The sequence below is a fragment of the Bombina bombina genome, chromosome 6 (genome assembly GCF_027579735.1).
Source record: "Bombina bombina isolate aBomBom1 chromosome 6, aBomBom1.pri, whole genome shotgun sequence".
Classification (NCBI taxonomy): Eukaryota; Metazoa; Chordata; class Amphibia; order Anura; family Bombinatoridae; genus Bombina; species Bombina bombina.
The window spans coordinates 364,111,485-364,127,929 of record NC_069504.1 but is presented as its reverse complement, the minus strand read 5'-3'; the positions used below and the strand labels follow the sequence as shown (position 1 = coordinate 364,127,929).

The window sequence follows — 16,445 nt, the reverse complement described above, 5'->3', positions numbered from 1 at the left end:
ATGAATGAAAGTGCCCCTGTTTTTAATAGTATTTTTTATAAACCGGACACTCAGGGGTCAAGTCCAGCGGGAACGCATGGGAACAGAGTTCCTGCACTATTTTTTGCAGGTGGAACCAAGTTCCCCCTGGACAGAGAACAGAAACACTTCAGTAAACACTGCTGCTGCTGGTAGGAGGAGATTGAGCACAGTCTGGTTAGAGGGATAGTGAGATCCTCTAGTAATGGGCAGTAACACTTGTTTTAAAGGTGTTTTTAAAAAGTTCAGTGTTTCACCAAAGAATAAAATGTGCTCATCAAACAGGGAAGAGTTATGTTTTTACAGCTTCCTTGCTTTCTCTATAATTGGAATTATTTTTAATATTACTATGCCCTCATGCCTCCTGCTTCCTCGGCCAGTGTTACTTGCCCATTTACTTGGTATATGTGTTAATGGTAAAGAAAATGACACTCAGATGCCTTGTAACCATAATTTTACTTTAAATCACATTATCATTGTTTTTCTTACTGCAAAGTGAGTGCACACACAAACCTATCAAGATCATGATACATTACAGAGCCTTACACATCATGAGAGCCAGGGAGTAGCATCTCCTAAAGTTTTACTAAGGCTCTTAGCTTTTTGGATTATTCATCATCATCATCTATATACAAATGCTTCTTCATGTGTTCTAAAAAGTGTGTGTCTGGCTTCTCAGTATTCAGTATCAGTTGAATCCTAAATTACAAATAAAAATGTCACCCCTGTCAAGTAAAAATGTAACCATGGTAGCTATCCTCAGGTCCAAAGGCAACCATTGAGCCCTTAATTGGTTGTAATTTGCTTTAATTAACCAGAGTGTATAGAGTATATGCATATAAATACAGTGTGTGTTTATGTGTACATGTAAGCGTGTGTGCGTATATAACATGATATTAATTGTAAAGAAGTCTTGGTGAGTTCCCACACTTTTTTTTGCAGGACATGACCCCTTCGGGCACTCATTCATGGAACTTTACATTCACTTTAATCTTCATAAAAACCGGTTATTCATTTCTCTAAATTTTACTTAGCTTTCACAAACAGGTTGTAATCTCTTTTATATGGTCATTTCCACAAACCTGTGGTAAATATGCCGTTTGGATTGTGAATGTATTATTATAAATTGTATCTCCTTTTTCTAAACAGACTTATAGCAAGACTGTATTTGTTTACTAAATAAATATTTGCTTTCTTATCTATTACAAAACAGATGTAACATAACAGTTTATGCTTCTGGGCTATGTAACTACCCACCAACAAACATGTGGGCGTTTTCTTCATCAGCCAGTAAGTGATCTTATATTCTATGGATCAGTAAACACCTTGAGATTGTAATATAAAATGTTTCATTATGTATAGTAAAACAACTTTGCTTTGAACTTATTTATTTTGTCCCCTTTCATTTAACATAGCTCTGTAAATTATAAGGTTTTTTTAAATTCTCAAAACTGAAGTCCAAGGTGTTTAATGCCTCTATTTTTTCCCCATACAGTAAAATATGTTTAAACAGTGTTGTTTAATGTGCATGACAGACATGATTTGTTTTCATGTCTGTTAGTGCTGCAGCCTAGTTGGCACTGCAATATAGTACCCAGTGATGACCTAGATCAGTGCAGGAGCTTGCTTATATCTATTAATAACAGCAAAGTAAACATAATAAATATATTTAATGCTTTTCAAGGGGTGTGGTTTGGACTGCTGTAAAAAATCAAAACCCAGCAAATCCCTTCCGCCATTAGTAAGCTTCATGCCGTCCTAACTGTGATAGACGGCATTGAATGATCAAGTGATTTAAATTTGTATTCATTTGTTTACATAGGAACTTTGTTCCGGTGTAGACAAACAAGCCCCGACAGGAATGGGTAAAAAAAAAAAAAAAAAAAAAAGTGTATTTTGTATGCAGATCTATTGCTGTGTGTACTGTTCAATATCTAACAATGGCCTTTCTTAGACTAAAATGGATTGAATAAAGGGGTATAAAGCAGTAAACTAATGAGATTGGTCAACTCAGATCAGCTTTCTTAAAACAATTATTAAACAATAAATAACATACAAATTTTAGAAGCGTGGTGTTCTCCCGCAAAGCGCCAATGCAGCCAGCAAACCCTAGAACGAACATGACACCGCCAGTGACAATGAAAAGCCAGACAGGATCAAACCCACCCAGGTCTGTAATAGACGAAATATTGGAAAGGACACCCTATGGAGAAAAAGAGAAAAAAATTAATCATTAGCTGCATTAATATTAGGTCAAAAAAGGGAGGATTTGTCTCAAAAACAAACTTAGTTGTGGATATAGGATTACAGTATGGTAAAAGATCTGTTTCAAATAAATATATTATATATGTCACTTAAAAAACATCCTGAAATAAATCAATGTATTAGAATAAATTCATTTTAGATATGCAAGTCCTCTTAACAAGCTATATTTACAGAAAATAAGACAAATTAAATGTGATTTGTACAATTGTAATATGCTTTAAAATAAAGGATAAGCATAGCTGCAGTTTTCATTAATATCCAAAAAGGGCAATAAAGGAATATGAAAGTCAAAAATAAATGTTTGTGATTCAAACAGGGCAATAAATTGTAAAAGGCTATTAAATTGTTCATTTATTTCTATTATCAAATTATTTTTTTCTTTCTATCTATTGTTGAAGAGTATACTTGGGTAGGCTCAGGAGCAGCAGTGCATTCTGGGAGCTAGTTGGTGATTGCCAGCTACACAAGTATGCCTTTTGTCATTGGCTCAACATATGTGACCTTTTTTGTTCAGAAATTGAGACATTCCACTAAAGAGACAGCATTTTGAGTTTTAGAAGACATAACATTTCATATTTTATATCCAGTTCTCCACAGAAAATTTTGAAAGCTGGGTAGCACTATGAAGTAGCCAGGTGGGGTTCGTATAATACTTTATAATATTATAACATTTTCTGTTATCCAAAGCACACATTAATTGCATAATTTAGCATAAATTTATTTCATGATAATCTGTGCAATAAACATTCAAGATTTTTATTAGCTAATTTTAGCTTAAAGGGACAGTCTAGGCCAAAATAAACTTTCATGATTCAGATAGAGCATGCAATTTTAAACAATTTTCCAATTTACTTTTATCACCAATTTTGCTTTGTTCTCTTGGTATTCTTAGTTGAAAGCTTAACCTAGGAGGTTCATATGCTAATTTCTTAGACCTTGAAGCCCACCTCTTTCAGATTGCATTTCAACAGTTTTTCACCACTAGAGGGTGTTAGTTCACGTATTTCATATAGATAACACTGTGCTCGTGCACGAGAAGTTATCTGGGAGCAGGCACTGATTGGCTAGACTGCAAGTCTGTCAAAAGAACTGAAAAAAGGGGCAGTTTGCAGAGGCTTAGATACAAGATAATCACAGAGGTTAAAAGTATATTATTATAACTGTGTTGGTTATGCAAAACTGGGAAATGGGTAATAAAGGGATTATCTATCTTTTAAAACAATAAAAATTTTGGTGTAGACTGTCCCTTTAATATTGGCTAAAATTTTAGCTAAGTGGTCAGTAAAATCAGCCAGGTTCTGCACTAATTATTGTGCTGGGAGAACACTAAAATCTATTTACTGTGAAAACATATATACCTAATAGTTCTGATTTCTTGACCAATATATCACCTAGATTTAGAGTTTTGTGTTAGAAGGGGTGCGTTAGCTACGCATGCTTTTTTTCCCCCGCACCTTTTAAACACTGGTATTTAGAGCTCTCTGAAGGGCTGCGTTAGGCTCCAAAAAGGGAGAGTAGAGCATAATTTACCGCCACTTCAACTCTAAATACCAGCGTTGCTTACGGACACGGCCAGCTTAAAAAACGTGCTCGTGCACGATATCCCCATAGGAAACAATGGGGCAGTTTGAGCTGAAAAAAAAACCTAACACCTGCAAAAAAGCAGCGTTCAGCTCCTAACGCAGCCCCATTGTTTCCTATGGGGAAACACTTCCTAAGTCTGCACCTAACACCCTAACATGTACCCAGAGTCTAAACACCCCTAACCTTACACTTATTAACCCCTAATCTGCTGCCCCCGCTATCGCTGACCTCTGCATATTATTATTAACCCCTAATATGCCGCTCCATACACCGCTGCAACCTACATTATAGCTATGTACCCCTAATCTGCTGTCCCTAACATCGCTGACCCCTATATTATATTTATTACCCCCTAATCTGCCCCCCCCAACGTCGCCACTACCTAACTACACTTATTAACCCCTAATCTGCCGACCGGACCTCGCCGCCACTATAATAAATGTATTAACCCCTAAACCGCCTCACTCCCGCCTCAAAAACCCTATAATATATAGTATTAACCCCTAATCTGCCCTCCCTAACATCGCCAACACCTAACTTCAAGTATTAACCCCTAATCTGCCGACCGGACCTCGCCACTACTCTAATAAAATGTATTAACCCCTAAAGCTAAGTCTAACACTAACACCCCCCTAAGTTAAATATAATTTAAATCTAAAGAAATAAAATAAATCTTATTAAATAAATTAATCCTATTTAAAGCTAAATACTTAACTGTAAAATAAACCCTAATATAGCTACAATATAACGAATAATTATATTGTAGCTATTTTAGCATTTATATTTATTTTACAGGCAACTTTGTATATATTTTAACTAGGTACAATAGCTATTAAATAGTTAATAACTATTTAATAGCTACCTAGTTAAAATAAGTACAAAATTACCTGTAAAATAAATCCTAACCTAAGTTACAATTAAACCTAACACTACACTATCAATAAATTAATTAACAAACTATCTACAATTATCTACAATTAAATCAACTAAACTAAATTACAAAAAAATAAAAAAAGATTACAAGAATTTTAAACTAATTACACCTACTCTAAGCCCCCTAAAAAATAACAAAGCCCCCCAAAATAAAAAATGCCCTACCCTATTCTAAAATAAAAAGTTAACAGCTCTTTTACCTTACCAGCCCTTAAAAGGGCCTTTTGCGGGGCATGCCCCAAATAAATCAGCTTTTTTGCATTTAAAAAAAACATACAATACCCCCCCAACATTACAACCCACCACCCACATACCCCTAATCTAACCCAAACACCCCTTAAAAAAAACTAACACTAAGCCCCTGAAGATCTCCCTACCTTATCTTCACCACGCCATCTGAGATGTAGGTGTGCAAACGGCACTATGTCCATTGCCGCTACCATTAAGCCGATTACTTCCATGCACTGAGCCACCGAAGGGCGGGGAATGGAATGAAGAACACGGCAGGAATTTAGAAGCTTTGATAACCTGGACTCTGTCAAGTAAATTTTCATTTCCACAGAATCTCAGAGTCCCTAGGAAGGAAACTCTTGTGAGTGGGGATAGAGAACTCTTTTCCTCGTTCACTTTCCACCCATGCGACCTCAGAAATGCCAGTACTATGTCCGTATGAGACTTGGCAATTTGGAAGTTTGACGCCTGTATCAGGATGTTGTCTAAATAAGGGGCCACTGCTATGCCCCGCGGCCTTAGGACCGCCAGAAGCGACCCCAGAACCTTCGTAAAAATTATTGGGGCTGTAGCTAATCCAAGAGCTACAAACTGGTAATGCCTGTCTAGAAAGCCAAACCTGAGAAACCGATGATGATCTTTGTGTATCGGAATGTGAAGATAAGCATCCTTTAAATCCACTGTAGTCATATATTGACCCTCCTGGATCATAGGTAGGATGGTATGAATAGTCTCAGTCTTGAATGATGGAACTCTGAGGAATTTGTTTAAGATCTTTAGATCCAAAATTGGTCTGAAGGTTCCCTCTTTTTTGGGAACCACAAACAGATTTGAGTAAAATCCCTGTCCCTGTTCCTCCTTTGGAACTGGATGGATCACTCCCATAACTAGGAGGTCATGTACACAATGTAAGAATGCCTCTCTCTTTATCTGGTTTGCAGATAATTGTGAAAGGTGAAATCTCCCTTTTGGGGGGAAGCTTTGAAGTCCAGAAGAAATCCCTGAGATATAATTTCCAACGCCCAGGGATCTTGGACATCTCTTGCCCACGCCTGGGCGAAGAGTGAAAGTCTGCCCCCTACTAGATCCGTTACCGGATAGGGGGCCGTTCCTTCATGCTGTCTTAGAGGCAGCAGCAGGCTTTTTGGCCTGCTTACCATTGTTCCAGTCAAAATACTTCCACACAGGTGAAAAGGTTCCAGCAGTAAATGGATCGAGATAGAAAGTTTAAAAATGTATCTTTTATTAATATCCGTAGAAAGTGTACTGTGTAGATTTCACAGAAAAAACTTACAATATAACAGCCAGTAAGCTAGTCAGCCCAAAAGCTCTATATCTAACAGACCAACATGTTTCGTGCTGGTACAGCACTTCGTCAGGGATAGTGAAGGGTTAACTGTTCACCTGCTAAATGCATATCAGGTCCAATCAAAACTCAGCAGCTTTGCTCTGTCCAATAAGGAACAAGATACTGAATTCAAATTGTGTGTCATGCAATGCTTCGTTTGTATGTTTAGCTTGGACCAAAGTTGCAGCAACAGGTGTTCAATATAAGACTAATCATTAGTTGTACATACATACAAAATAACAGAAGATATAGAGCTAAATGATGTAAATAAGATCTCAATGGGAATGAAATAAAAAACAGCACGATTGAATATCCACATGGAGTTAAAAGCACCTTAGTATTGCAGCCGACATATGCTGCGCTATAGCAGCAAACAAACTTAACTATACATTTGTGTACAAAATATGAATGCAACAATTTATGTTATATTATATTATGTATCAGCTAAGTAGCTGAAAAGTATCAATTTAATATAGTGGTAGATACATAGACAGCCTTACATGAGTATGCAGAATGTGCTACAAACCTGCAGAGTTAAGTCTTTTAAGGACGTATCTAAAGTATTTTTTGTATTTTTTAGCTTCTAGTTATCCTTATTAGACTGATCTGTAGAGGGACCTAATCCGTTGTGCATTAAGCGAACTAGGTGCATGTATATGCATGTATCTTTTAAAGAAGTATACTAGGTATTATTCAACTTCTAGCTATCCTTATTGATCTGACCTGTGAAGGGATATAATCCGTTATGTACAGAAATAGCTAAGTACAGCTAAGTTGTTAGGATAGAATCCCTGGAGTATGAGTAAATTTGACAATTTAATTTGTTTCTATATTAAAATGCTTATTAGCAGTAAAATGCTTGTTAACTGTATATCTGCTGAAGAGAACCAAAAAAGTGTCATTTCCATATTACTATCGTTAAACAACTATTTAGACCGAGAGGGAAAGTGAATTTTATATATATTATTCTTGTTAATATCCATGGTAATGTGTATTCTATCTTATATATTTCCGTGATGGAGATAAAAAAAAAGGAAACAAGTGAACTTAAAATCTTACAATTAAAAAAAGTGAGAAAAAAGTGAAAAAATATATTTCCATTGTAATGAAATGGAAATTTAGTGATAAAGATAATGACACCTTTATGTGTCATTGTCGGATCTTAACTGTGTAGATCCTAAGTGAACCACATATTTTTGGCGAATGAGTTTAATTTAGACCGACTAAACTTGTGAGAGACCTAAAGAAAATGTGTAAAGGTTGTGATAGTTGTTTATCCTATGAATAATTTTAAATCTGATTTTTCATTAATACCTATTGGAGCTCCTGTTTGTAATCTGAATATCCAAAAGGTTTCGCTTTTATTTAATTTATCATGTCTATTTCCTCCAGGATTTAATTTGGGAACATAATCAATAGCCTTGAATGAGAAATATTTATGTGGTTTTTCACAATGTGACCTGAAATGCTTGGCCACCGGAGTCTTAGGCTCCTTATCTGATAGAGATAAGAGATGCTCCCTTATTCGGTCTTTGAGCATACAAGAGGTACGACCTGTATATTGTTTCTTACATAGTTTACAGGTGATTAAATATACCACAAAGATCGAATTACATGTCAAATTGTGTTTTAATTTGAATGTTTCATCAGTATGATATGATGAGAACGAAGAATCAACTTCAGCGTATTCACATGATTTACATGGAGTGGTGCCACATTTAAAAAAAAACCATTTTGGTTCTAACCAGGTTCTCTGAACATGGTCAATTTTTTTTATCAAAATGTCTTTTTAGGTTATTACCAATATTCCTCGCCTTCCTAGATACAAATTTTATGTTGTTTAAAATGTTACTATCAAGAAGTTTGTCTTTTTCTAATATGACTAGATTTTTCTTTATCACTGCGCAAATTTGTTGGTATTGGTTGCTATATTTAGTTGAAAAGACTACACTTGAACCTGAGTAATCGTTTTTTTGTGTTATCTTATCTGTTAGTAGTTCATGTCTGTCCATGGATAGGACTTCATTTGATATATTCATCAATGTATTCTTTTTATAACCTCTGGCTGATAATCTTTGCGTGAGGTCTTCAGCCTGTTGTTTGTACTGTATTATATTGGTACAATTCCTACGAAGGCGAATATACTGGCCCTTAGGAATTCCTCTTTTAAGATGTTCAGGATGATGAGAATTTGCCCTGAGAATAGTATTCCCTGCTATGGGCTTTCGATAAGTTTCGGTCTCTATTTTATTGTCATATAATAATATTGTCCCAAGAACAAAAAATAATTATGAGTTAGAAGATAACCTACTGTCTCTATGAGAAATAGTGTATACGATATGTGGTGACTAGCTTACTGGCTGTGATATTGTAAGTTTTTCTGTGAAATCTACACAGTACACTTTCTACGGATATTAATAAAAGATACATTTTTAAGCTTTCTATCTCGATCCATTTACTGCTGGAACCTTTTCACCTGTGTGGAAGTATTTTGATTGTATCATTTTTTGGCGGTTTGTCCTGGCTTCAAACCGCTCCCAGCAGCTTCACAAGTACTCTCTCTCACTGGATGTACCACATATCGTATACACTACAGAAGGTATCTCCAACTATGCTGTGATTTTCAGCAACGCTATATACCAGTGACATTTGAAAGCTAAACAACCCGGCTCTTATACAAAAGAAGAAGGGTGAGTGAGTTACTTGTATTTTGATGTGTTTGTTTGGACTTCCAATATAAAAATCACCACCATACATTTATACAGTGGGATTTTTCTGTACTGTCTGATAAATAACAGGGGCTGTGAATAAATAGGGGTCACAGGATTCATTGGAACTTTACATATTTTTGTACACATTTACTATACCTGTCTTACCTCTGAATGAATACAGCTGTCCTGGTTTAGAAAATCCAAACACATCATTCATTCCCTCAAGCTTGTGTCTGACACAGATACAGTTTATTCACTTTGGGAAATAGTTCAGTGTTCTTTTTTTCGATATTTTTACTGTCTGCCTGTTTGAACTATAATAATGGATATCGAGAATGTCACAGCCAGAAAAGCAAAATTGCAATCTCTAATCAGGAGTCAGCCCATTACTGATCTTAATGAACTGGACCTGGCAAGTTTGTTTTCAAAGAGGGAACAATTGGAAGTAAAAGAATTAAAACTGTGGTGGGAGATTGAATTCTTACAAATCTATATCGAAGAGAACAAAATCCCAAGAGGGCTAAGGATGAAAAAATATCCAGCCTATGCAACACAGAAAAAAGGTTTTATGACGGAATGGAACAACACCTTAATCCAATGCTCCCTAATTCTGATGAAACAATTGCTTAATAGCAAAAAAGAAGATCACGGCGAGGTCCTGGAAGAATTAAAAACAGTTAAAAATAGCATCTCTGTTTTTGTCTCTGATCCAAAATATGAAAGCTACAATAATCAATTAACTGAAACCTTGAGAAAACTTAATGAGGAATTATCAGATCGCAAAGCTAAAAAATATCATCGTGACTGCAAAGATTATGACCTTGACGTGGTCTACAATTGGACTACCATACAAAAGAACTCTAATAGATCGAAAAACAGGAGAGGTCATAACAACAGTAACAACAGAGGGCAAACAAATAAAAAAGTCACTTTCTCTAGCTTTGAAACTTCATCTGTGGAAAGTCCAAGAGCATCAACCCCCAGGGCAGAAACTTCATCTGATAACAGTGTTCGCCCAAAAGATGGCAGCAGTCCCATTGCAGTTCCTGAGATAACGGCTACTAATACATCAAATAAAATGAAAGAAGTAAGCCAGAAGAGGCAGTCAAAAAACAAGGAAGAAGAAAGAGGACTGCCAGTGAGGTACCCCAGCAGAAGAAGAGGAGGCACAACACGAAAAAACTAACGAACACAAATAAGGACTTTATTACTGATGAGAAATCAGAATGTGGTCCTAATAGAAATAATGAAATTAATGTGATTAACCTTTCAGATGTTAATTTGTCAAATGTAGAAACAAAAGTTCTATCAAAGGGTTTAACATTTGCACCAACTACTGATTTTTCATTATTTGAAACTTTAATAGATGTAAACAAGTTTATACGAAATCTTACTTTAAAGAGGCATTTCAATACAGGCACACAAAATGAGTTCGAATGTGATACTAATGACACTACAGACCCTGAAATACACCTAACTAATTTCAATAGCATCTCTAATTTTGAAGAACAATGTAGTCTTATTGATCTATTGAGCCTTAATAGCGAAAGCTCTAGATATGACACCAGTGCACACATCATACCATCTGTCAAAGTAAAAACAAAAAATGAAAAGTTTTATCCCATCCAAATGAGAGGTGACCTAATAGAAGCATTTCACACCATAGTAGAAAAGAACTAACTGAGCTACATCAGAACACACATAAAAATAAGGAAAGAAAGAAAATCAAAGGTGATAACCTCAGTAAACTAGAAAGAATGGCTTTGAACAAGCTAAGAAATAATGATAATCTAGTCATCACCAGCTCAGACAAAGGAGGCTCAGTTGTAGTCCAAAATAGAGATTGCTACATCAAGGAAGCCATAAGACAACTTGATGATGTGGGTACCTATAGCAGGCTTAGTTTTAACCCTACTATAAAGTTTCAACAAGATCTTGACAAATTCTTAAACCAATCTGTATACAGAGGCTTCATAACGAAAATGACAGCAGATAAACTTAAAGTGACACATCCACAGATCTCAGTTTTCAAACACATACCTAAAATACATAAAGATCCTAAGTTTCCCCCTGGTAGGCCTATCATTTCTGGTATTGGCACACTAGGGGAGAAATTGGGTGCCTTTATAGATGAACATTTACAGCCTATTGTTAGCTCCACACCAGGTCACGTAAGGGACACTAAACATCTCCTGAATATGCTTGACCAGGTTGTATTGGATGACAATTGCACTCTCGTTTCTATTGATGTCTCTTCCCTGTATTCATGCATCCCCCACAACCAAGGGTGTTATGCACTTCATCACATGCTGAGAAAACACACCAATTATGATTTGGATTATATTGAATTTCTCATAGAGACAGTAGGTTATCTTCTAACTCATAATTATTTTTTGTTCTTGGGACAATATTATTTGCAAAAATGTGGTACTGCGATGGGGGCAAAATTTGCCCCCTCGTATGCAAATTTATACCTAAGTTTCTTCGAAATAATTAAAATCTATACTGATACAAATCCCTTTAAGTCTTGCATAAAAGCATATTTCAGGTATATAGATGACCTGTTGGTCATTTGGAGAGGCACAGATACACAATTACAAGGTTTTCTGGAATATATAAATGATAACAACATGAATCTAAAATTCACACACAGTAGTTCTAAGACTCAATTAGCTTTTTTGGATGTTCTGCTTAAAGTCCATGACAATAAAATAGAGACCGAAACTTATCGAAAGCCTATAGCAGGGAATACTATTCTCAGGGCAAATTCACATCATCCTGAACATCTTAAAAGAGGAATTCCTAAGGGCCAGTATATGCGCCTTCGTAGGAATTGTACCAATATAATACAGTACAAACAACAGACTGAAGACCTCACACAAAGATTATCAGCCAGAGGTTATAAAAAGAATACATTGATGAATATATCAAATGAAGTCCTATCCATGGACAGACATGAACTACTAACAGATAAGATAACACAAAAAACCGATTACTCAGGTTCAAGTGTAGTCTTTTCAACTAAATATAGCAACCAATACCAACAAATTTGCGCAGTGATAAAGAAAAATCTAGTCATATTAGAAAAAGACAAACTTCTTGATAGTAACATTTTAAACAACATAAAATTTGTATCTAGGAAGGCGAGGAATATTGGTAATAACCTAAAAAGACATTTTGATAAAAAAATTGACCATGTTCAGAGAACCTGGTTAGAACCAAAATTGGGTTTTTTTAAATGTGGCACCACTCCATGTAAATCATGTGAATACGCTGAAGTTGATTCTTCGTTCTCATCATATCATACTGGTGAAACATTCAAATTAAAACACAATTTGACATGTAATTCGATCTTTGTGGTATATTTAATCACCTGTAAACTATGTAAGAAACAATATACAGGTCGTACCTCTCGTATGCTCAAAGACCGAATAAGGGAGAATCTCTTATCTCTATCAGATAAGGAGCCTAAGACTCCGGTGGCCAAGCATTTCAGGTCACATTGTGAAAAACCACATAAATATTTCTCATTCAAGGCTATGGATTATGTTCCCAAATTAAATACTGGAGGAAATAGACATGATAAATTAAATAAAAGCGAAACCTTTTGGATATTCAGATTACAAACAGGAGCTCCAATAGGTATTAATGAAAAATCAGATTTAAAATTATTCATAGGATAAACAACTATCACAACCTTTACACATTTTCTTTAGGTCTCTCACAAGCTTAGTCGGTCTAAATTAAACTCACTCGCCAAAAATATGTGGTTCACTTAGGATCTACACAGTTAAGATCCGACAATGACACATAAAGGTGTCATTATCTTTATCACTAAATTTCCATTTCATTACAATGGAAATATATTTTTTCACTTTTTTCTCACTTTTTTTAATTGTAAGATTTTAAGTTCACTTGTTTCCTTTTTTTTTATCTCCATCACGGAAATATATAAGATAGAATACACATTACCATGGATATTAAAAAGAATAATATATATAAAATTCACTTTCCCTCTCGGTCTAAATAGTTGTTTAACGATAGTAATATGGAAATGACACTTTTTTGGTGCTCTTCAGCAGATATACAGTTAACAAGCATTTTACTAATAAGCATTTTAATATAGAAACAAATTAAATTGTCAAATTTACTCATACTCCAGGGATTCTATCCTTACAACTTAGCTGTACTTAGCTATTTCTGTACATAACGGATTATATCCCTTCACAGGTCAGATCAATAAGGATAGCTAGAAGTTGAATAATACCTAGTATACTTCTTTAAAAGATACATGCATATACATGCACCTAGTTCGCTTAATGCACAACGGATTAGGTCCCTCTACAGATCAGTCTAATAAGGATAACTAGAAGCTAAAAAATACAAAAAATACTTTAGATACTTCCTTAAAAGACTTAACTCTGCAGGTTTGTAGCACATTCTGCATACTCATGTAAGGCTGTCTATGTATCTACCACTATATTAAATTGATACTTTTCAGCTACTTAGCTGATACATAATATAATATAACATAAATTGTTGCATTCATATTTTGTACACAAATGTATAGTTAAGTTTGTTTGCTGCTATAGCGCAGCATATGTCGGCTGCAATACTAAGGTGCTTTTAACTCCATGTGGATATTCAATCGTGCTGTTTTTTATTTCATTCCCATTGAGATCTTATTTACATCATTTAGCTCTATATCTTCTGTTATTTTGTATGTATGTACAACTAATGATTAGTCTTATATTGAACACCTGTTGCTGCAACTTTGGTCCAAGCTAAACATACAAACGAAGCATTGCATGACACACAATTTGAATTCAGTATCTTGTTCCTTATTGGACAGAGCAAAGCTGCTGAGTTTTGATTGGACCTGATATGCATTTAGCAGGTGAACAGTTATCCCTTCACTATCCCTGACGAAGTGCTGTACCAGCACGAAACATGTTGGTCTGTTAGATATAGAGCTTTTGGGCTGACTAGCTTACTGGCTGTGATATTGTAAGTTTTTTCTGTGAAACCTACACAGTACACTTTCTACGGATATTAATAAAAGATAAATTTTTAAACTTTCTATCTCGATCCATTTACTGCTGGAACCTTTTCACCTGTGTGGAAGTATTTTGATTGTATCATTTTTTGGCGGTTTGTCCTGGCTTCAAACCGCTCCCAGCAGCTTCACAAGTACTCTCTCTCACTGGATGTACCACATATCGTATACACTACAGAAGGTATCTCCAACTATGCTGTGATTTTCAGCAACGCTATATAACAGTGACATTTGAAAGCTAAACAACCCGGCTCTTATACAAAAGAAGAAGGGTGAGTGAGTTACTTGTATTTTGATGTGTTTGTTTGGACTTCCAATATAAAAATCACCACCATACATTTACACAGTGGGATTTTTCTGTACTGTCTGATAAATAACAGGGGCTGTGAATAAATAGGGGTCACAGGATTCATTGGAACTTTACATATTTTTGTACACATTTACTATACCTGTCTTACCTCTGAATGAATACAGCTGTCCTGGTTTAGAAAATCCAAACACATCATTCATTCCCTCAAGCCTGTGTCTGACACAGATACAGTTTATTCACTTTGGGAAATAGTTCAGTGTTCTTTTTTTCGATATTTTTACTGTCTACCTTTGTTCCAGGTCTGGTTAGGTCTCCAGACCGTCTTGGACTAAGCAAAAGTTCCCTCTTGTTTTGCATTAGAGGAAGTTGATGCCGCACCTGCCTTGAAGTTTCGAAAGGCACGAAAATTAGACTGTTTGGCCCTTGATTTAGACCTGTCCTGAGGAAGGGCATGACCTTTTCCTCCAGTGATATCAGCAATAATCTCCTTCAAACCAGGCCCGAATAGGGCCTGCCCCTTGAAGGGAATGTTAAGCAGCTTAGACTTTGAAGTAACGTCAGCTGACCATAATTTAAGCCATAGCGCTCTGCGCGCCTGGATAGCAAAACCAGAATTCTTAGCCGTTAGTTTAGTCAAATGAACAATGGCATCAGAAACAAAAGAATTGGCTAGCTTAAGTGCTCTAAGCTTGTCAAGTATGTCATCCAATGGAGTCGCTACCTGTAAAGCCTCTTCCAGAGACTCAAACCAGAACGCCGCAGCAGCAGTGACAGGAGCAATGCATGCAAGGGGCTGTAGGATAAAACCTTGTTGAATAAACATTTTCTTAAGGTAACCCTCTAATTTTTTATCCATTGGATCTAAAAAAGCACAACTGTCCTCGACAGGGATAGTAGTACGCTTTGCTAGAGTAGAAACTGCTCCCTCCACATTAGGGACTGTCTGCCATAAGTCCAGTGTGGTGGCGTCTATTGGAAACATTTTTCTAAAAATAGGAGGGGGAGAGAACGGCACACCTGATCTATCCCATTCCTTATTAATATTTTCTGTAAACCCTTTAGGTATTGGAAAAACATCAGTACACACCGGCACTGCATAGTATTTATCCAATCTACACAATTTCTCTGGCACTGCAATTGTATCACAGTCATTCAGAGCAGCTAAAACCTCCCTGAGCAACACGCGGAGGTGTTCAAGCTTAAATTTAAATGTAGAAATATCAGAATACGGTTGCATCATCTTCCCTGAGTCAGAAACATCACCCACAGACTGAAGCTCTCCTTCCTCAGCTTCTGCATATTGTGAGGCAGTATCAGACATGGTTCTTAAAGCGTCAGTATGCTCTGTATTTCGTCTAACCCCAGAGCTATCTCGCTTTCCTCTAAATTCAGGTAGTCTGGCTAATACCGCTGACAGTGTATTATCCATGACTGCCGCCATGTCTTGTAAAGTAAATGCTATGGGCGCCCTAGATGTACTTGGCGCCATTTGAGCGTGAGTCCCTTGAGCGGGAGTCAAAGGATCTGACACGTGGGGAGAGTTAGTCGGCATAACTTCCCCCTCGTTAGATTCCTCTGGTGATACATTTTTTAAAGACAGAATATGATCTTTATTGCTTAAAGTGAAATCAGTACATTTGGTACACATTCTAAGAGGGGGTTCCACCATGGCTTTTAAACATAATGAACAAGGAGTTTCCTCTATGTCAGACATGTTTGTACAGACTAGCAATGAGACTAGCAAGCTTGGAAAACACTTTAAATCAAGTTAACAAGCAAATATAAAAAACGGTACTGTGCCTTTAAGAGAAACAAATTTTGTCAGAATTTGAAAAACAGTGAAAAAAGGCAGTAAATCAAACGAAATTTTTACAGTGTATGTAATAAGCTAACAGAGCATTGCACCCACTTGCAAATGGATGATTAACCACTTAGTTCAAAAAACAGATAAAAAAAACGATATAAACATTTTTTAACAGTCACAACAAA

At 36.1% G+C, this 16,445-nt stretch overlaps 1 protein-coding gene across 1 annotated transcript in view; it reads right to left on the bottom strand.

Annotated features, from left to right (window-relative positions):
• TSPAN17 (tetraspanin 17) overlaps positions 1 to 16,445 on the bottom strand; it is a 244,598-nt gene that overhangs the window by 79,205 nt on the left and 148,948 nt on the right. Inside the window, exon 3 of the mRNA XM_053717045.1 lies at positions 2,075 to 2,221. Within this exon, the coding sequence (XP_053573020.1) occupies positions 2,075 to 2,221 (147 nt within the window). The remainder of the gene's footprint in view (positions 1 to 2,074; positions 2,222 to 16,445) is intronic.